General features: G+C 41.8%; 1 protein-coding gene across 3 annotated transcripts in view; it reads right to left on the bottom strand.

Annotated features, from left to right (window-relative positions):
- LOC115061710 (neuropilin-2-like) overlaps positions 1–20,621 on the bottom strand; it is an 84,717-nt gene extending 64,096 nt beyond the window's left edge. For 2 of the 3 annotated variants that reach the window (XM_029530177.1, XM_029530178.1), the window contains exons 1-2: positions 19,597–20,621; positions 6,990–7,170 (exon numbers count right to left, since the gene is read on the bottom strand). In XM_029530177.1, coding sequence (XP_029386037.1) covers positions 6,990–7,170; positions 19,597–19,672 — 257 coding nt within the window. In that variant the 5' untranslated portion in view covers positions 19,673–20,621. The remainder of the gene's footprint in view (positions 1–6,989; positions 7,171–19,596) is intronic. The other variant, XM_029530176.1, reaches the window with a different exon arrangement.
- Between the last annotated feature and the right edge of the window lie 828 nt (positions 20,622–21,449).

The raw sequence follows: 21,449 nt of genomic DNA, 5'->3' as shown, positions 1-21,449 counted from the left end.
TTCAAACATCAGGGTGACACATACACACAGGCATGCTAAAAAAAGCTAAATGTCTGCAAGATTTGTAGGTCTGTGTGCCAGATCTGACAACAGAGACAAAGCCTCTTAAAAACTATTAAAATATTACACTGTCATAAATTGTTTAAGGGCCAATCATAACCGCCCATCATCAGGAGGTCATTGAGCTTCAATGTGAGATTTATGTGTCAACAAATGGGTGCTGACATAGATACTGATTTCTCTGTTTTTCCCACTATGATTATCTACCAATGCCATCCTGCTGTGAAGGAAGTGAATGGTGGGTTGCCCAATAGAAACGTCTCTAAAAGGAAGAGAAACCACCAGCTATGACTGGATTCATGCATACACAAGTGATGTAGATGTGATTGTAGCTAATCTACTATGCATGATATTTACAGCAGTTTCTAAGGAAGTAAAATTGGACTGTAAAGCTCTGTCAAGACAAGAACAATTACGGAGGTGGTAGAGTCAGCCAAACCCTCTGACTGTAAAGATGCTTTCAGCAGTGCTGAGAATTCCCAAAAGGCGTGACAGGCTGTAGTTCATGAGTTGCTACTGATCGCTCTTTCTTCCTCCTACTTCTTATTCTCATGTCTGTACATCCTTGGAGACAAAAGAATTTCAAATAATACACATTCATGAGCAAAAAGCAACCACTATGCAGCACAAGAGAGATTAAGCTTCTTAGGTTATTCATGTAGCTGTTCACATGCAGTCAAAGTTAAGCAAGCCTCTGGCATATCATTGATCTAATTTACACAGGAATCTGAATATTTATTATATATGTGGAAAACTTATTAATTCCTAGAAGGAAATTCAGCTAGAAGTCATTATTGCAGAAGCCTGAGTCTAGAATTGGTTTCCTGAATCTGTCAGGCCTCAAAAAAAGTCCTCTTTCACATTGGCACCTAACATCACAAAACACTATCATACACAATCCGCAGCAACAGTCTGTCAGTGAAGTAGTTAATACAGAGGGAGGAGGATGACTGATCTCACTTTTATCAAGTAATAGGCCTATTACTGCTAACAGATGGACAGTGTGTATGTGTGTGTGTGTGCACGAGCATGTGTGTATGTGTGTGTGGAGCGGTAGTCTTCAGGGCAACCAATCAATTCCTCATTATGGCTTTAACACACATTGATCAGGGTCAGTCTTTCTCAGACACATCCCAACTACACACACACACACACACACACACACACACACACAAAACATGCATGCACTCACACACGCTCACACCCATGATCATTGCGGTAACAAATATTGATGAGTGGACATTCAGTGCCTAAATCAAAGCACTGATATGATGATCATTCCCTGCATTGTGTGTGTGTGTGTGTGTGTGTGTATACGTGTGTCTGTAAAAGAGAGAGAGAGAGAGAGAGAGAGAGGATTTCCTAAAATCACCGCCTTGGAAATTCCCAAATATTCACATTTCCGATTTGTGCTAAGGAAATTTGTCTACCCTTCCAAAGGGGTCAAAGTGTCTTTGTGATTATTCACTGCCAGTCACTTATAACATTTTTGGAAAAACAATCGGTCAAGGCCAACTCTTGATATCTTTACTGCCCTTATTTCTCGACTGTCCTTTCTGGATCCAATCTGAGCCAGTTAAAGAAAAGATAACTGAAATGTAACTGTAATTGTGGTGATGGCTATCAGTGAGTGACCCGGCTGTTGGGCGTACCAGCATGGTTTGATTTAATCTGTTCATCTGGTGTAAGCACAGGTGAGGAGTTTAGATTTATCACAGGGGGGTAACTGAAGCTCAAACTGCCCTCTCTGTGTGTCGGTGTAGTAGCACTGGGGGATGCTTGTCTGGACACACAGCTCTCCTGCTGTTGGAGTCACTGTGATGTTAATCCAAACATGCAGGCAGCTGCTAAATGTCCACGGCTGGTAACCGAACATCCTATGTCACCCCTAATGTTCCTCTCTCTTCATCTCTACCTGCATCTTCTATTTTTTAACCTTCTGTCCTCAGGCGAGTGTCACATCACATCACTTCCCCCATTGCTCTTCTTCTGCTCATGTCCCTAGAACTTTCCCCTAGTCAGGTGTGTTCATGTGATCAAACATCCCCTAAACCTCAAGCATTGTCTAGTTTCCAGCAACAGCACATGTGTGTGAGAAAGGAAGAGAAGAGAAAAGAAGGGAAGAGAAGAGAAGAGAAAACAGGCCCTAGCATGAAGTTAAATGATTGATCGCGGCAAAGTACAAAGACAAGGTCTAAATCATTAGCGAAACCATTATCTTTGACTGCAGCTCCTGTGTCATATAAATCACTTCTTAACTCACTGCTTTACTCCACACTCATTGTGTAAGCCACATGCCCATGAGGCTGCCTACGTGCCTGTCTGCCTGTTGTGCTTACTTCGTACATGAGTTTATTTTCGAGCTCAAAAACACATTCACCTTTATTCCCTGATGCAAGCTGATGTCTAACCCTAGCACTGCGTGTGAGTGTGTGCTTGTCCGCATGTATGTGTGTGCGTGTGTGTGTGTTCCTCACATTCCTGTTAAAAGTAGAAGGTGATTTTGGTGTGAACTGAGGAAACGGAGCACTGGAGAGGGGGGAGAATTGAGAGAGGATGAAAATAAGCGACAGTCATATAGAGAAAGGATTGAAGTCATGGATAGACAGACGGGGGGGGGATAAAAAAGGATGAAGATGGATGTAGGCCGACGAAAAGTCTATAAATGGTAAAGAGAAAAGGATAGATGCATTTTAAAGGGTAGAAAGGAGAAGGAATGGAAGAAGGGGGGGAAGGAGTGTGGCATTTGGCTTCCTGCCTGCGATTTGCTTTTCCTCATATGTAATGCTGAAAAATGATTTGGCCTATAAAAAAAAGATTGGAATACTGCAGAAGGAAGAGGGTGAGAAAGAGAGGAGAAAAGGAAAGGAAAGAAGGAAGAAGAAACAGGGCATAAAATAAGGGTACCAAAAGTAAAGGAGAGGTGATGCGGAAGGAGGCATGGAGGGACACAAGGTTGGGACAGAGTAAGGTGAAAGATCAGATGAAAGATGATAGATGGGGTCCAGTGGGCAGTGGTGGGAGGGTGGGAGGGGTGAAACGAATGAAGGGGAGAGAGGGCAAGGAGGAGGGAGAGAGCCCGGAGGAAAGAAGAGAGGATAGAGTGAGGTGGTAGCTGTCAGGATGATTTGAGCCTGCCCTCAGCGGACCCTGACGCTGCACTTTTCCCCAAGCAACTGTGTGTGTGCTTGGGTGTGTTTGTGCGCACACACAATCGCTCTTTCCAGCCACTCTAAATAGAGATCTTGCTTTCAGAGACAGAGCCGGGCAGTGAGCTACAGTAAGAGGAAAATGTGAACTAGACAACCAAAATGCTATAAACACTGTAAAAAAAATAAAATAAAACAGTTCTTTGATTTTAGCTTTATTACTTAGTGTAACGTTTTAGATGAAGCACAGAATTAAGACTCATCTGTCACGACTGTCAGGTGACTGGGCTGTGTAGAGACTTGAGACTTCAATGAACTGAGTATTGTGGGCCAATGTAAAGGCTCCCTCAGATGACATATATAATACATTTCTTTAAAGGGGCTATTTGTAAGTTTCACTATTGATATCTGGCATTAACATTAAAAGCTGTTTATTCATCCACCACAAAAAAAAAAAAGCTTCGGCACACCCTACGGGGCTACAGTGACTCAGTACCGGGAAGCAAGGAGACTGCAGGGCTGGCCGTTCAGCATGCTGGCTTCAGTAGAAGTGACAGGAATGGAGGCAAAATAAGAAGGTTCTTCAGGACTGGCAAGTAAACAGCTGTTTATGCTAATATTAATTGTGCAGCAACTTACAAATGGCTCTTTCATTTATCTTCAACTGTTTATCTGTTCCCGGGCCGCGGGGAGTACTGGAGCCAATCCCAGCTCACTCTGAGCAAAGGCGGGGTCACCCTGGACATGTCGCCAGTCCATCGCAGGGACAGACAAAAGGTTATTTTAACTGCAAAAATAACTTTCAGCGCCACTAACTCCCACTGAAATAAAAGACTGTGGTAAACCACACACACATGCATCAATGCATTTTCAGTTTCCTCTTGTTGTATGGAAATGTAAGTTAAAAACAAAGAACACATAGAGCTCTTGGGTAACTACTGAAAGCCGGTGACAGACCAGTGTAGGTTGTCACGTGATTGGAATGGGGAAGTTGCGGTGAGTGAGGTTTAACCATGGCAGTACTCATTCTAGCTGGGGGACAGGCTTTCCTCCCCCTATCCCTCACTCCCTCCGGCTGCCTTCCCGCACTTAAATGGTGACCGAATATGAATGTTAATGAAATCATCTATCTCTGACCACCTCTCCATTGATTGTGCCTGCCTATCCAGGAGAGTTTTTGACTAAATGCGATGCATTATAGATTACACATTACCATTTTAAAATTGCAATAAAGACTGTAATGGAAAAGACTGCTTCAACATAGTGACCAAATAAAACAGCTCTCGTCTGACCGGGGCATGGCGATTCTTAACAGGTGCTTGTGCCTGAGTGCGCTGATCAATATTTGTATGAAAGTCAAATGCAGCTGTTTTTAAGTTGTAAAGGGACACAAAGATGAACAGCATTGCCTGTTCAGAGTGTGTTCTGACAGAAACATAGATCACTCCTTTGTCCAAATAAGATGAGTGTGTCTATCTTCGTGTGCTGGTCTCTCCAGAAAACACTGACTGCAGTTTTCTGTTTCCCCGAAGCTGTAATGTATAGGACTATATGGACAACAGTCTACTGACCACATTAGGTACATCTGATGAATGAAGAAGATTTTTTGATATCTAAGACAGATGGAGGGAGAGGCATGTGAGATAATACTTGACAGACGGAGAGGGAGACGCTTTAAGGGGGGGTGTGTGTGTGTGTGTTGAAGTTAGGAATGACAATCACCAAGCGACCAAGTATGTCTGCCCCACATGGACTGACACACACACTCACATACGCCCTCAGCGTCTCCTCCTTGGCTTCTTTGCCCTCTGAATCTAACAGCTATATTTCAACCCCCCCACCCTACCCCCGCATACACACACACACACACACACACACATAACGTAGACACACGCTGAGGGTGTTGGGCGCCTAAGGGCCTAAATAACTCTGTGCTCTAGGATACTTGTAAATAACAAATTATTAGGCTGGACATTTTATCACCAACACTGCAAATATCCTACTCTTATAGGAATGATGTCGAGAATAGTTTTTTTTGTTTGTTTGTTTTGTTTGTTTTTTTGAAAGGATCTTTTCTGAAAGGACATTTTTAAAGTGTTTTAGACAAAGTCCAGTCTTACAATATAGAGCAACCAAAAATACACAGTTCCCGCATGCAATCAATAAATCAGAGCTTGTTGTTTGTGGAGGTTCAACAAGATTCTCCAGCGGAAGGAAGCTACTAGCTACTTTAATGCATGTAAAAAATTCAAAGACAAATAGGGCAAGACATGCATAGGAGAGGAAGAAAAGGAGACGTGGACCAGAGAGGACGAGAGAGCATCTCATCCATCAAACCTATCTGAAGATAAGAACTGTAGTGTGGAAGTGAAAAAATGACAAGGGGAAGGAAACAGACATAGCGATATGTTGGGTTTTTGTTTTTTTCCACAGCACAGTGGGAAAAGTAAAGGAAAGCAGAGCAGAGCACAGCAGGCCTTTTCAACCTTTTTAGCCTTTCAACAAACAGCCAACCAGTGAAATATTGATGCTTCAATTCCAACAAAGAAATGTCTGAATGATTTTGGTACATCAGAGTGGGGAAATTCACCTATCTATAATTGATATGGCTGAAACGTTAATAACTGGATGGGAAAGCACTGGAACAGAGACATATCAGGGGAGAGGGGAAAAGTATAAGTGTGTGCGCTTATATGTGTGTGTTCAGCCATTTGTCTGCACTCTTGCTCGTGCCAGTGTGTTTGCATGTGGAACCCCATATACTCATAGTGCCCATTAGATTCCACAGAGACAGCAGTCTCTGCTTTCATTTGTTGAGTGGATTCACAAATCATGACAGGAGACTTCATGACTTATTCGAGAAAAAAAAAAGTGGTTTTAATACCTATTAGTTCCCTCCCCCACGTTTGTTTGTTTGTTTGTTTGTTTGTTTTTGTGCCCACCGTCTATGAGTCTGTGCTTGTAGGCAATGTTTTTCTCTTTTTACTCCATTTTGGACTGAACCAGAAACCATTACACATGCTGGTCGTCAGAGATATGTGAAATCGGGCTCTGCAAATAATTCAGTTTTTCATAGAAAAAAAGAGAAAGGCTTTTACATTTCTTTATATTCCTTTTCAAGGCATTGTGTTTTAAATTTTGCTGTAAAAACAAATTTTATAATGTAATTTACATTTATTTTGTTTTAAACTTTCTGACTGCTTCTCTGTCGTTCCCCGAGCAATCTTAAATATTTGCTTGTGGCTCCAGCAAGCTCTGCCAGCATCTCTCCATCATTTCCCAGCATGCCTGTTTCTTTGTCTGTCTTTTGCCTTTATCTCTGCTTGCTGGATTTTCATTTCATGTTTCCTAACTGCCTGCCTTTCTTTTAGTCTCAACATGCAACAAAGCAAAACAGCCAAAATGCCCAATGCTGGACACCAAATCCTCTAATCTATATTAATTCTTCCGAAGTGTGAAAACTGTCCCGAAACAGCAAATGTGTTCTAATTAGATTTTGATAATTAGAGACAAGGGACCAAGGGAGGTCCCAAAGTGGTTATTATGGGATGACTATAGCCAAAGAAACAGGAGGAGAGTGGGCTGAAGTTCACCAAATGAAACTCTCATACTGAGACATGCTGGAAGGGAAGCAAAAGAAACCTCACCTATATTATATCATATCCTTTGTTGCAATCTAACTTCTAAAATTATTACCTCACTCTTTTTCTCCAAACCGATTGCTGTTCTCCATATTGCCCATGTTTGTAAAATCTATACATCCATATATCCTGTACCTACCTGCAGTCCAGTTTCTCTATCTCAAAGTGCGGGTTGAAGTTGAGGACGATGCGTTGCGAAGGCTCAGGCGCTGTGATGACCCAGCGACAGTTCTGGTGAGGTGGATACTCCAGAGGGTAGCCTGGTGTGGTGATGTATCCGGCATCGCTTGCATCTAAATAGCCACCGCATGGCTCGGACACTAGATGAAGAGAAAGAGAGAGAGAAGGTAGGGAAGGCAAAATTAGAACATACACTCAACTTGTTTATTCAAGTTTGAACAGTCAATATTTTCCTTGGATTTGGTCCTTATGTGAAAATCTTTCAGTCTCTGAGAAAAATGCTTAATATTTTTTTCATTTTCATAAATATGCACATTTACAGAGTAAGGTCATTGATTAATGTTTCTAAATGTAGAAAAAAAAAATTCAAAGCAGGAGAGACTAAGGAAATCAGAAGGCAGAGGTTAGAGGAAAAGCAAAGGGAAGAAATCACAGGTCAAAGAGGAATCTTGCAGAATTAAATTAGGAAATGGAAAGCATAATGATCAGATACGCCTCAAGGAGCAATATGGAATATGGAATAACTTCCCTCAGAAGGGTAGATGTAAGTTTTAAGTACCATCGGAGTCAGTGTTTATTTATCGAGGCTGACTAGGAATATATTGACACTCATTCAAACTAGCTTGAAACATATTGGTTCATTAGGCCTGGCTTGACAGACGGGAAAGGGGGCGACACTTATAAAATGCAGATAAGAGTTGTTTGCAGAGACAGGATATGAGAAACAAAGAAGCGTGTGTGTGTCTGTCTCAGTGTATATGGAGTCAAGATCACTGGAGTATCATGACGTGTAAAGACTCCATTCTGACCTCAAGACCGAAACACAGACAGACACTCACACACCGGCACACACAGGCCTCCAGATGCCACATTTACTGTCACAGAGCGGATCCACTTGTCAGCAGTCATATGTCTGTGTCATGTCATAAACAATGCTGCTCATTCAGAGCTGCAGATGTAGCCTGACATAGATGGGTAACTCATATCTATGACACCCAACGGAAAAACACACAGAACTCTGTTGTGCCACATCTATGGCAGCTATTGTGCATCACACAGGACAGCCTATTTGATTGACAATGAAGACTTATGTCTTGGGAGCTGAACTTCTTCATTGTCTGAGATCCGCAAAACTTAAGTTTAACCATTATAATATTAGACACGAGTAATCTTGGTTAACACCGAGCTCTTCCAATGTTAAGGGACAGTTTATTCTCTGATTAGTTTGCTCATTTAAGCATCCTCAAAATAACAATCTACCAATATAATGTCATTATTATAATTGTTAATTGCAAGGCTTAATGTCTTTCAATTCATTCAGTCCAAAGATCTGTGGATTTGGTCCAATGAGGATGAATTTTCAATAGGTATTATGTTGGCATGATGTTGTCCAGGTTGGTCAAATAAACACACAATCTGAGACTGTCTCCTGCTTACTGGGAGGTGCTCAGCTGGTTAGTGACCCCTGTTAGTGACATGAAAATAAAGTCATGATCACCCTGTTACAGTCAGTATTCCTGAGATTACTGTGCATAAAAAAAGAAGCAAAGACATGTATCTAATTAAAAGAAAAGGAATCATTATTTATTGCCACCGCTGAGTGGGATGACATAGCCAAGTGAAACTGCTCAGGAGAGCACAACATGTTTGAATGCTATTAATAGACTGTAAACCTACTCTGAGAGGAGTTAGAAATGCGAGCATTAACACGCATGCAAATGTACAGTATAGACAATTTATCAGGTGCCATTTTCAAAACAAATTGAAGGAGAAGATCGAGTCAACAAGCAGATTGAAAATCTAGCATCTACTTTCTGCTGTGGCCGCAAATATGCTGCACAAGAATACACACTAACGCACTCAAGGACCAGTGAGGAAAGATGAAAGTGGAGGTCAGATCTGAACACTCAGCACAGAGTGTGATTGACACGCTGGCAGCTTTATCTGGTGTCTACCTCACACTGTCTGCAAACAATTAGTGATCATCCCCCCTCTATCTCTCTCTATCTCAGCCTGTCCCTCCCTCACACTGTGAGCTGTCTATCCTCCTCCTATCTGTTTCCAATCTCCTTGGTGACATACAGTAATACAGGAATAGAGTTACAAGACCTATGTAACCCAGCCAGGCACATTTCATCTCAGCACCACCTGGATTAGTGCTTAACCACTCTGGAATCTCACAGCAGCATCGGCCAAACACCACTTTTAGCACAACGCTTAGCTAAGTGTATGTAATAAAAAATCTGGGATATGCAAAGAGGCCATGCCAGAGGGAAAAATCAAATTTTGTTGGATGGCTTTAGCTGATTAATAAGCTGCTGCTTGAATCTCATAAGGAATACTGGGTTTTACGAAATTCAAATTCTTTGCATTAGATTCTGACAGAGAACAGTGGTGAAAATGTATTGTTTTTTAGAGAAGACTCTTTCACCTTTCTGCTCACAACTGACTTAAGTCAGATCCTCAACCAACTAACTGGTGGATGAAGACTGGAAGATGCTTAATATGTAAGTTATGTTTGTCATCATTCTCAAACTTTCCACGGAGAAGTTTCTGTAGGTGGCATTCTGTTCCTTTTTCAGACAATCCTCTTCTCCTCCTCACCTCTGGCATGCAGCCGATAAAGACAGCACCTCCAATTGTCTGATGGATAAGGCTGTTGTAATAGAGAGGCAGATGCTCTGTGTGTGTAAGGTATTGTGTCTGCTCTGCTTTAAGGGTCTATTAATCTCATCATACACGCGAAAGAAATCAGTCAACGATTATCACATTCAAACAGAAGGTGACACAATTTGGTGCATCCGCTCATATACAGTAGATAGATGATGCTGAGGTGAAGCTCATCAGTCATAATAACACAGAGTTCCTGCAGTGATAAACCAATATGCACTTTATCTCTAAAAACAAGAGACACAACCTCCAGAGGTGAATCTATAGCAATGCTAATTTATATTCAACACTCCAGCACATTGACCTGCATGCTGAGAAGAAAAGTGTTGTGTGTGTGTGTGTGTGTGTGTGTGCTCCTAACAAAGAAGATGCTGAGTTGTGAAAAGCCAGAATTCATGTCAAGAATCATCAAGCAGGTAAAAGAGTGTGTGTGTTTTTTGACAGTGAGGGAAAGAAAATGTAGTGAAGAGAGGCGTTAAAATTGCAGGGTTGAGAAAAGAGTTAATCACTGTTGGTGCTCTTAGCATTTAGGGTTAATTTGGCCCGCAAAGCTTCTTTTTTTTTTTTATATAATAATGTCCTCCTAGTCCTCAACAAACCTGCCATGGCTAAAAATGTCACAACATCCTGGTTCACTAATGGCAGAAACCACAATTAAAAGCTACAATGACATTCTGACCTGTGTTGTCATATATGCCATTCATTTTGATCTCACCTACATTCCTGTAAATTGCTCTGACTGTGTTCCGCTCAGTGGTGACACTATCATGCTAATCACATCTGTCCACAGACCTATTAGCACTTGTCTAAGTAATCAGAACCTCCTCTGTGGTAGCTTTTGCTACAGTCAGTGTCCAGGAGCACATTTTGCTCCTGGACACTTCCAACATGCTAACACATAGCTGGTAAAAATGATATCAAAGTCAGAAGTATCCTGAATCATTCTTTTAGTTTGGTTGTCGGATGTTTAAACCTCAGTCAGCCATCTGCATATTTGGCAGTCGACCTAGAAAAACTCTATTTCAGGCAAACGTTGTACTTCATCACACATATGCATTTACTTGTTGGAGTTTCTGTTAGTAAGCCACTGTTACCTACATCATATATATATTTGGGAAGTTAAATCTGTTATGTCGTTCATAAGATGTTGAATGTGTAAACTTTGAAAGGAAATTAGAAAATCATAAACAGCAATTCTGTCAAATCTAGTGGAGCAGTCTGAGTAACAGAAGATGTTCACTGTAAAAGAAGTTACTCCTTTTTCTGAAGTAAAGAACTCAAACAGCCCAGGACCGGCTCTGCTTGGATCTTCTGCGGTGAGTTGGTATTTCTATATAACCACCTCAACGTAAGTTGAAACAATAGCACCACATCAAAAAAATCTGTATTTTCTCTGTCTCTGTTTGTCCATCGCTCAGAGATGACACACACACACTTCCTTCTGCTTGACCCCTGACTTCACACAAGATGACTTCCCTCTCAACCACACGCTGATGCGGTTGATAGAGGGATCTTCAAGTAGAAGTAGTATCTAAACCACACATTCCCAACAAAAGCACAAATACAAACTGCTGAACATGGCTTATCCCCTTCTAGACATCAATGAATTTAGACCACACACACATACACACACACGCACACACACACACACACAGGATAAGCAGCAGTAAACGGTGCTAAGCAGTCGAGCAGGGATGTGAGACAGGTCAGTGCATTATTTATAGCCCTCCGCCACATTTAGTATTGCGTCCCTATATCACCTATTCAGCAACTTTTCCCCACGTACACACACACAGATGCACCCACACAGAAATGGGATAAAACCATGTACAGAGAGGAATGCACAGCAACACTCACACACAGAGGGGCAATACAAACAATCCCACAAAAAGTCACAAACGTAGAAATACAATCTCTCTTCCGCATGGAGCTGTTTTGCAAAACTGAACTAGATTTCTGTTTGTTAGCCCCAAATGCAAATTCCCTGACCTTGTTTCCAAGCTGTCTTTACAGATTCATTTTCCCTCCGTGGAGGCAGTCTGATCTGACTAAAGAAACACTTTTCGCAAATTGCGATTGATTTGCTAGTCTGCAGGAACTTTTGCTAATGTGTTGAAGCATATTTTGGACTCATTTGACCCGGTGAGCGACCCTAATGAAAACATTAGTAGTTATGTGTTTGTGCATGAAGTGTGTGTCTCACCTAACTAACTCTGCAGCTCATTAGGAGGGAGGTTATCATTTAGCAGATCAACTTATTATCCACCAGCACCGCGGACCCAGTTGTTAAAAAAGTAGAGCGAGTCTGATATTCTCATTATTTTGACCTTGCTGCAGAAAGGTCCCCAGATTCAATAATCAATATACTCTGAGCATCTGTATCAAAGCCTGAATGGAGATAATGCTAATTTCAACATGGATTTCTGGGCTTTTTAGTATTTTAGTACACTGTACTTTCAGTAGGATGGCTTGCTTCCAGCCTCATGGAGCACTCGCAAATTGCTACATTCTGTATTGAAAGCTCTTGTATGACTTTAAAAATATGAGAAACAATGAAAATGCCAAGCTGAAATGTCTTCTTTGGATCAAAACCAAGGGGCTTTTAGTCATCAAAACCTGGAAAACCTCAGGAGCGGACCAAAAGAGGGAGGGGGGTTAGTGAGTGAGCAAGACTGGGGAAGAAGGAGGCAGAGCAGGACGAAAGAAGACAAGTAATGCCAGAACATCTGTCTCTCATCATCTGAAAAGAGAAAGTCAGCAGCTCAGAACAGCTCACTGGACAGAAAACACAAGTTAAGCACATACACACACACAAACAGGTGGGGTTTTGCTTTTCTCCAGGTGCGCTGCATTAAGCCACAGTGGAAAATTACAGACAGAACAGAGTGTGTGAGTCTGTGTTTTTTGCGAGAGAAAGGGATGGCGGAGGACTACAAAGAAACTGAGAAACAAAAACAAGGATGGGAAATTTGAGAGAAAAAAGACAAGGACTCAAAGAAGGATGAGTGTGTTACACGGAAAAAGAAGTGGCATGAGAAGGAGCTTCTCATCTCAAGACCAAAGACGCTACCTAATCTATGGAGAATTGAACAGAAGAGAGAGATAACAGAGCGGTTGACTGGAAGATAGGGAGAAAGATTTCAGATCACCGACAGAGAGAGTAATAATGAACTGACATTTTACAGGTTATACTCAGAAATGACTCATTCCATCCAGTATAAACCAAATGACTCAACACCTGGTCTGTCCATGCCCTCAGGAACAATGTCATTTTCTGATTTGACATTTCGACCAGCACTTCCTAAACTGTCAAAGATCTCCGTTGAAAAATAAAAACAGAGCTAGTCATGAGAAAATGCTGATCCACCCTCTGATCTCTGCCCAGAATACGAGTTAGCATTGGGGTTAGCATTGTTTGTACACATCTTAGAGGTTTGAAATTTCAAGTAGCATAACAGAATTAGCATTTTAAAACTAAAAGGTATTTTGGTGATCATTGCTCTCTAACATCTAACTTTCTCTTTCACATCATTAATAGTGGTGTGAGGGGTAAAGGGCTTATAGATGACAAAACCTGGTTTGTTATTTTTCAAAGATGAAGAACAAATTGACTTAAGATATTCATGCTGTTAAATAAACATGTGAATGTCTTTCCTCACTTTCACACATGTTCCTTCTATGTGAAACAAAATGAAACTGCTGACTGTTTTTTCACCAACAGATTTGTTCCCCTGGTTCTTGAAATAATTATAGTTCATTTTGATTTATCAAAGTGCCAATTATGGAACAAATATGTGTTCTTCAGAGTCTGATGTGTTCCATTAAGTTAAATTCCTTTAAGTATAAGCAGCAAAAGCACCATACTCAGAGCTTTACATCAGCATTTTAAGATGTATGAATGTCATTCTAACAAGTTGTGTGAATGGATTTCGACTGTTGAGCTTTAGTGTCTTCCAGGCAGAGGAAACTAGGTTGAGGAAAACATAGACTGACAGAGTCAGAAAGAGCAGGCTGAACATGAAGAAAAAACAAAACAGCGAGCGGAGTGAAACGGTAAGAGGTTTCCCACCGTCGTGACGTAGGGGTGAAAAGAGGGTGAGGAAGGTTTCTTAATCGGAGCAAGGGAAAACACTGCCATTGGGGAGGTGTGGAGAAAGAGACAGAGATTGCTATTAAAGGGGAGATGAAGTGCCATGAAACGAGGAAAACAACAGGATGATTCACCGTGAAGGGAGAGTGAAAAAGTAAAACAACCTGTGGCCTTGCACGACACGGCTCTGGAGGGACTACTGAGGAAACAGAAGGCTTAGCTCAGTACACAAACTGTCCCTCCCACACACACAACCACACAATCTCTCTGTGTGCACGTTTGAAAGAAGTGAGGACAGGCAAATAGTCTCATTTGAAAGACTCCCATGATCTCCTTGCTCCTCTGAGGACATTTGTTCTTTGCAAAGACACAAACACACACACACACACACGCACAGATCCCCCAAGTCTCTGTAATTACTCCAGTCATTACCAATGGCCAATGAAGACACTAGAATACTAGCGGTTTGCTAATGACATGATAACTGTAATTAGAACATCCTGCTGGACCCTCTAATTGTCCTTTCTCTTTTTTACAGATGGGAGAGAGGGAGAGAGAGAGAGACTGTGCAGAGGGTTAATTGGTTAAATGTTTATTTGTTCACTGCTAACTCCGTCTCCGTTGTTCAGCCACCATTACTCTAATGACAGATGATAGACTAATGTCCTCTCATTTGACTCATACATTAAAAAAAAAAAAGGTGTCATCTCGAATTTATATGATTTTTCTTGGAATTTACATGCGCCTTGAAAGGAAAAACAAAAGGGTAGAGCAGAGCAGCAGCTATCTGAATCACTAGATGAAAAAGGAAAAACCTTAATCCTGAAACCTGGTGAAAAACACCTGCTACCTACAAGATAATTAAAATGACATCAGTCCTGAAAAAAGTCTCCAGCAAAATGTGTCATCTGCCGGAGATTCACGCACACTGTTGTCACATACAGCCACTGAATCCAAACCATCAGAGTAAAGGAGATTGCATGAGGTGTTTTCATTTCAGCCAGCAAACAAATAAATTACCATCCATTAAAACAACCTTGAAATTATGATTTCATTTCATTTTCCCAATAAGATGAAGTAGCAAACTTTTTTGTTTGTAATTGGAATGAACTTGAGTAATCAGTCTTGGCCAGAGAGGCTGCTGTGTTTGACAAAGGAGAGGAATAATCTGAGTTGGTTTTCTGCAGGTGGCTCCACTCAACAACTACTTTACACTCTGCTGCGTTCCGCTCATTTCACTATTGCCCTCTCAGTTCCTCTGTTCCACCCTTTCAATCCTTCTTTTGTGGCATAAAACATTCACAATACCTTGCGCTGTCCACGTCTTTTCTCTTTTTTCCCTATTTCCGCCATGCCTGCTCACCTTTTCCTCTTCACTGTTCTTGCTGCATTATCTAAATCAAATCAAACCAAATCTATCTAATTCAAAAGTTCACAAGACAACTAAAACATTTGTCACACCAGACAAAGCAGCAGAGATTGAGAATGACTATATAATGAATAAAAACAGACTCAGAAAATGTCAAGAAAACATGGGACATACACAGAAGATTCACTAATTGCCCTTTTTTTTCAGCTGTTATATATATTTTCATGCTAATATTGAAAATTCATTCACTTGCTGGCTTCTCTTGTGATTTGACCTGCCATACAATGTTGGTTTATTTTTAGCCTTTCCTAAGCAAGCAAACTAATTTCCATATGCATGGAGTAATTAACCATGGAAACAAATGACAGAGAAAGAATAAATGCAGTTGAATTCATGTTTTGAGAATAGAATATCTGTAATACAGCGAATCACAGATTTTTGTCAAATGCTAAGTAATTACACAGAGTGCGTTATTGACATGGAGTCAGTTCATCATGCACTGAGCTAGAATGGGGTATAAGCCCTTTGTGTGAACATGTAACATGGATGGTTTATTTTATTGATGACTTTATGACCCAGTCTATTGTAATGGTGCATTGAACTGTGACAGACAGATAATGTTGTGCAAGTTCAGGCCTGACATGAGCTCTTGTAAACTTCAAGTCTCAAATTTTGAATTTGCAAGTCCGTCCCAAAAACTTGATTACTTTAAGATGATTTGTTTGGCTTGTTTGGTAGAACCTGTGTCTGGTAGAACTCAAAACACACTGGTTTACAAGCTACTAGCTAGAAATATCTAACACGCTAAATTTGGAGACTGAGAGTTTATGACGAATATTGTGGTGATGTATTTGGTCAGACATGGGGCCCTGAGTTACCTTAAAGAGCAAGACTCAAAAACTTATTGCCTCACCATGAATATGTGTATATGAATTTGTGTATACATTTTAATTTATGTATTTAATCAAAGATGTTTTCCCTTTGTGATCTGCCTTTTTACTTGACTATGTTCAAATACTACTACAATATAGATGTGCCAACCATCTTTCCTATGCCTTCCTTTTTTCTCTCTCTCTTTCTTTCTTTGAAAAACAATAACTATATTGCTAAAAAAAAAAAAAACTTAGTTTGCAAATTGATGACAGCTTTTTGGCATTATTACTGCCACCTTCTGGTAGGTGTGCATATTCACGTACGTTCGGTTTTAATGTTCACTAAAGCAAACGAAAAGAAAAAGAAAAAAAAGGAAACAAACACATTCAGTGGACCTTCAAGGGGCAACTGCAGCTGGTTATGATAAACACTTCAGACTAGACAACACCAAACACATTTGAAAGCTCAATCACACTCACGTAAAATTATAGGGTAGAAGGAGTCTTGAAATACTGTAGACCATGAAACTAACAAGTAAAGGTCAAGTGAACTCACCCTTCCTTCTTGTCCAGCTCATACAACCGTAATGACACACACAACTGAAATGCATTCATTTGCACAAATAAAAACCCATTACACAAGTGGACTTGTTGACTTTGACCAAAAATCTGAAAAAGAAACTTCCGGCCCTCTGTTTCAGACATAGGTTTTATCAGAGCCATGAAAACAAAACACAGTCCCACCAACTAGTCCTTACAACGCGTACCTCTGGGCAACACGTCCTACTTCTTGCTTACTTCTCACAGTGTGCATCGCAGTGAGCCTGTTTCATCAACTGGCATATTTCTGCAGAGACACTATAGAGGCAGACAGCTGGTCTTGAGTGGCCAATTATGTCCGTTTATCTCCCTTCCAGGCACAGCTGTGATCAAACGGAATGAAGAAACAGGATCAAACAGCGAGGCTAAAATCATTCTTCCGTTTCATTCACTCCTTTTTCCAGCTTCCCTCTGTTTCTCTGCCTGTTACTTCCTCCCACTGTACTTCCATCCCTCCCTCCTGTCTCTCGCTATATATACACTTCTTAGTCTCGCTGTGCTTCCCTTTGCTCATCTCTCCGGAGATGACAGAGCAGAGGCATCTGTAAAAGTTTACTGCTGAGGAAGCTTCAGTCCTGCAAAGCCTACTGCTGAGCGCACGTCTGTGTGTGTTCCAGCGGTTCTCAGTGTACCAAAGGGGAGATCTGGAGGGGAACTCGATGGAGTCCCCATTTAAGAACTGGGTCTCACCATTTGTCAGAAATTTTTTGTCCAAAAAATACTAGTATTCACATTTTCCTATAATAGTGGGTGGATAAGTATAAAGAAACAGATGATGTCATGTTTAAAAAGGAAATTGAGGTGAAGGCAGAACAAACCAGAGTGTCTCATGTCATTGTAAAACGTTTTGTCCATCCACCCTGTGAACCTTTGCTGTGCTATAAGGTCCTCACTCAGCCGCTTCCTCAGTAGTACTTCCTGATCTGGGCTTGACCTCAAACATGAGGGATTTGACACTGTTAATCAAATGGCCAGAACAGTCTCAGAAATACCACAGAGTTACACAAAATGCCAATTACGGATGGGGAAAAAAATCGAGGTGCTTGCTCACAGTGACCTGAACTGGCTTTCTGTTCCATGTCACATATCCTCTCACATTTAAGGCCAAATGTGATGCAAAGAATGACTTCACTGTGTACACTCTCTGTACACTGTATTTCTCCAAAACAACATTTGGCAGACGGGCCACTTAATCTAAGTCATGAGATCTGCAAAAGCCTCCTGAATAAGCCTTAAATCAATACAACCTATGAATGCACCAATTGCTCCACAGCTGCCCTTTTCTCAGTTACCCCTTTGTACTGTATGACAAAACACAAATGTATCTGAAAACAGAAAGCTGCTCTTGGGGAGATGAAAAAAGTGATTGCATGAGGTTCAAAGAATCCTTTTAATAAACTGCTGTGAGAAGCAATGAATCTGTGTATTATACTTGAGGTATCAGCTATGTGGTTTAAAGACCAAAGATTGGGTGCATTCTCAAATTATAATTTTTTGTCGTTTTTTCTTTATGTAAAACTCATTTGTTAATTTAAAAAATGTAAAAGTTCGCATATTTCATCTGCACCCCCCCTCACCTCCCCAACAACCCCATTCAGACACACCTGTAACCAAAGTGCAAACCGAGGTTACTGGTGTCTTGACCCGGAGTAGACATATGTTGGAGTTAATGGACTAAAATGCTCCTCTGCTGCACAGAGCATCTGCCTACTTGGATCCTACACTCCTCGCTGCGCGTAAAGATCAGCTGGATGCGCACAAAAGCGAGCACAGGGAGCAGCGTTTACACGCGTTGGACCGGCGCGTCGAGCGCACCACTTTGGCTTTGTCTCCGGTAGCAGAGCGTAAAACGCACATGGAGCAGCCTTTCTCACTTGGGAGCAAAGGTTAACTGGTATTCGCATTAATCTAGTAAATACAACCAAGAGAGGCTCCGTGAGACGGGGGCTGCTGGTGCCGGCCTCCGGTAGCAGGAGGCAGTAACCCGGTCAGATCTCCTGCCACCGCTCCGCGTAGTGAGTGATCCACAGAAAGAAATGACAAATGGCAAAAAAATAAATAAATAAATAAATAAAGGAAAAGAGAGCGATCTTACGGTAAAACTGTCCAGGAACTTTCCAAGACTAAATCACAGTGACACATTAAGGGACAAAAGAAGCACGATAAGGTCACTGTTAACTACAAGGAGCTGCTGCCCCTCAGATCACTGACACTGAGACGGCTCCCCATAGGAATATTACAGGACCATCAGTGATTTTTCATTACTGGGATGGCTCTCCCGAGAACAGCCATTGATTAAACCACAGATTAAAATGTGCAGCATATGGTTATGATGTTTTGCCCAGAAGTCAAAAATCAATACCGGTGGAAAAAACAGAACATATGTGAAGATCACTCCAGGTCAGAGTCACACCAGCAGCCGGGAGGAAGATGAAGATGTTCGCTGGAATGGTGACATTTTTATGTGTGAAATTATCTTGGAAAGTTTTACCGCGCAACACCAGGAGTCATCCTCCTTGGAAAAATAAATCAGCCCAAGGCTCGGAAAAAATAACAGATTCTGATGAAATCAGTTTAAAGTTAGTCACTTTTTTTCCCTTTTGAAATAGAACACTGCTGCTGCTAACGCCGACTGATCCATATGGTTCCAGAGTAAAAGGTGACTGTAACAAGGACCGTCAGAAAGGTGGGGAAACTAAAATAATCACCGGCCTTCGGCACTGAACTTAATTGTTCAAGTTATTTGAAGGGAAATAAATGTTTTGGTGGTGCCTTCACTGAAATAGATTTTTTTACGCAAATTGGTTAGCCTGGTACATAAAAACTCCCCGAGGTGTGTCAGAGACTTTGGATTTGTGATGTGAATGGAGAAAATGTCCCTTCCTTAAAAAAAATGTGGATTGTTTTCCATTCAGGACCTACGTGTGACAAGAATTAAAGCGAGCAGGAAAAGTGTCAAACCTACCTCCTTCCTCCGCCGTGACTGATGGAGGCAAAAGAAAGGCCAGTAAACATCCACAGAGCCACATGAGTAAATCCATCTTTTCTTCCTGTTATGTGGAGAAAATCCAGCTCTTCTCCTCCACTGTGGCTCGCTTCAGTTTAATGTGAGACAAAGTCTTCCCCTTTTCCACTATTTTCTATTTCTTTTTCAAGCGCAAAGCAGCCGGTGCCCAAACTACAACACAGAAGCCGGGCTGCGTTCACGGGCTCTCCAGGAATATCGAGCTGCTTCAGCCACTCTGTCCGTGCAGGTCTTCTCGGTGTGCGGCACCGCTTCTCCTGCAGCCAGGACCGCTCTTTTCGATTTGTGTAAATTTTGAAAAGAAAGAAAGAAAGAAAAAAAAAAGATCTGCAATCAGCGCAATTTTTCCATTAAAAACATTTTCAAAGACGCGAAATCCATTTCTGCGTTCCCAGCCGGCAGCAACGTCCCTCTGTCAGTCAAAACACGGGATCAACACAGTTGGCTGAGAAATTTCAAACAAAGTCAATTAGAAAAATTTAATTACAAAAAATAACCACAGGCAAAAACCAACGAGAAGGATAAAAAAATATTTACCCCGTTTAGTTTGATAAAAACAAAAAGTGCCGCACGTCTTTCGCCCTCGGTCCGGGGAAGTACTCCAAAAGCTTTCGCTCTCACTCTCCAAGTGCTACACTGACTTGGTAAAAGCACCTGTGATCAAGACTCAAAACACTCTCCCGTCATTTTCCTGTTGATTACAATGTCCCGATTACGGTCCGTTCTTATATAGAGCTAAAAAAAACAACACGTGGTCTCCTGGAAGACGCAGCTCCGGTGTGCGTGCGTAATGCTGACCGGGAGAAAACAGACGCGCGGCTTCTCCGCTTCTCCTCCAACAAACTGAGCGTTTCTTCGCTCACGCACGCTTTTCTGTGTGCTCTCTCTCTTGCGCTCTCTCTCTCCCTCTCTTGTCCATGCTTGGTGCCTCTCTCCCTCAGCAGCTCCGGCAGTGCGCACCTTCCCCTCCGCTCAGCGCCGGGTTAGTGGGCAGCGAGCAGGACTGCTCACTCAGCGCCCCCCCCCCCCCCTTTCCCGTCTCGGTTCGCGTGAACGGCGCGCGCGCGCGTGTATCGGATTACAGTAGGCACCTCGGCCCGCCTCCATATAGCCCCTCACTGATTAAAGAGCAGTTTCATCTCCCTCTCTCTCTCTCTCTATCTTCCTTCTCCCTCTTTGCCTCACCCTCTCTCTTACCTCTCCACATCTCCGCTCTCTCCCTCACTTTCATTTTTGCCAAATTTCTCCCTGCCTCTCTCATTTCCCTCCAATTTCTTCTCTCTCTCACTCTCCATCAAGACACCCTCTCCCTTCCAAATTTATTGCCTTCCCATCCCTCTCTTTTTTCTTCCATCTTTTCTCTTATACTCTCTTTGGCATTAAAGAGAATAGAGGGAGGTGGAAAGAAGAAATGCAGAAAGAGGAGGGAGAGGCCCACAGCACAGCTTTATGAGCTTTGTAGCAGTGCTGGGAGCTTTAAAAGGAACCTGGTGCTAGTTTACAGCATTACAGTTCAAACACCGGCCGTGTGCATGTTTAGAATAATTCAAAGATAAAGAAATCTGGTGACTTATAATAAATTAATAATAATTTACAGTTTAACACATAGTATAATTTGTTTATCATATGAAATGGACTGATTTGCATGTCATGCAGATCAGTCATTGTGATAATAATAGTCTGACTTCTCCATGCAAAAATTCACACGCAGCTTTGTACACACACGCGCGTGCGCACTTCCTTTTTGCTTGCTCGTTCTCTCCTGGTAGTGTAGTGCAGGGAGGCTGCTGGTG

The sequence above is a fragment of the Echeneis naucrates genome, chromosome 21, assembly GCF_900963305.1.
Source record: "Echeneis naucrates chromosome 21, fEcheNa1.1, whole genome shotgun sequence".
Classification (NCBI taxonomy): domain Eukaryota; kingdom Metazoa; phylum Chordata; class Actinopteri; order Carangiformes; family Echeneidae; genus Echeneis; species Echeneis naucrates.
This window is presented reverse-complemented; position numbering and strand designations above follow the sequence as displayed.